This window comes from Antrostomus carolinensis, unplaced genomic scaffold (genome assembly GCF_000700745.2).
Source record: "Antrostomus carolinensis isolate BGI_N321 unplaced genomic scaffold, ASM70074v2 scaffold45633, whole genome shotgun sequence".
In the NCBI taxonomy this organism is placed as follows: domain Eukaryota; kingdom Metazoa; phylum Chordata; class Aves; order Caprimulgiformes; family Caprimulgidae; genus Antrostomus; species Antrostomus carolinensis.
Window position 1 is genome coordinate 1 of NW_010305306.1, and position 1,186 is coordinate 1,186.

At 57.9% G+C, this 1,186-nt stretch overlaps 1 protein-coding gene across 1 annotated transcript; it reads left to right on the forward strand.

Annotated features, from left to right (window-relative positions):
• Nucleotides 1-531: 531 nt before the first annotated feature.
• LOC114818423 (NAD-dependent protein deacetylase sirtuin-6-like) lies at nucleotides 532-867 on the forward strand (the record flags this gene model as incomplete). The annotated part of the gene is made up of 1 exon (XM_029084218.1): nucleotides 532-867. A coding segment is annotated over one exon (336 nt), but the record flags the coding sequence as incomplete, so codon positions are not given.
• Nucleotides 868-1,186: the final 319 nt, after the last annotated feature.

Genomic DNA, 1,186 nt, shown 5'->3' on the forward strand with positions numbered 1-1,186 from the left:
CCCCAGTGCAGAGCAGAGCGGGACGATCACCCCACAATCTTTAGAGCAGAATAAAAACTCAGCCCAAAGCCTGATGTGCCCCCCGGTGAGTTACACTCAATGAAATAACTGCACACGCGTAACTCACGCCACGGGGCAGAGGAGTTTTGGTTTTGATGCCCTAATTGTCCAAAGTCTTTTGAATAACCACAGGGGTTCTGGGATGTCATCAGAGCTCCCTTGTCCCTCTGCCACTCTGTCCAGCGCTCCTTAGCCTGGCTCTGTGTCCATGTCCCCATCCCTGGGCTGTGTTTCAAGGCGTGACTGTCTGCCCACACCCTGCCAGAGCCCTGTCAGCCCGCGGGGTAGTTGGGGAGCGGTGCCAGATGAGGTGATGTTCCACCAGAGCTGGTGTCTCAGCCCTGGAGCCCGCGTGCAGCTGAGCCATCATCACATCATCACCCAGGCCCTGTCCCCACGCGCTCCCTGGGAGGGGATGTTTTGTCCCCACACTTTGTCCCCTAATGCCACACTTGCCCTCAATTGCCCCAGGACAGACAGGCCGACCTGCGCATCCACGCCTACGTCGATGATGTCATGACAAAGCTGATGAAGCACTTGGGGCTGGAGGTCCCAGAGTGGACAGGGCCGGTGGTGGTGGAAAGCGCTGAGCTCCCCAAACCCGAACAGCTCTGCAGATTTGACGCCGGAGGTCGTGGGGAGCTGAAGGAGGAGCCCCTCTCCCAGCACAACGGCACAGGGGGGCCATGCCCTGACCTTGGGACCATGCTGGTGGAGCATGGTGACAGTCTGAAGCAGGAGTGTCCCAGCCCAGACACGGGGCCAACGACGGTGAAGAAGATGAAGGTGGAGCCTCTCCTCACCTGACCCGGACTGTTCCTGCTCTGTCTAGACACTCGTCTGTGCCGCTTTTCCTACCGACTCTTTTTTTATACCCTTAAACATTGTCCCTTTTTTTTATGTAAGTATTAAATCCACTTGAATCGTGTGTGTGTGGAGGCAGCTGCACCCGCCAGCACGGGGAGGCTGTTGCCTCTTTGAAAGGTCCAGAGCGTCTGATTCCTTCTCTGCCAGGAGATGGTTGTGGGGTCCAGCTGTGCCCCACGGACTTTGGGGGGGCAGAGGGATGAGGGTGCTCGGTGCTGGTGCCATCTCAAGCGAAGCTGCGGTCGGGATGAGACAATGG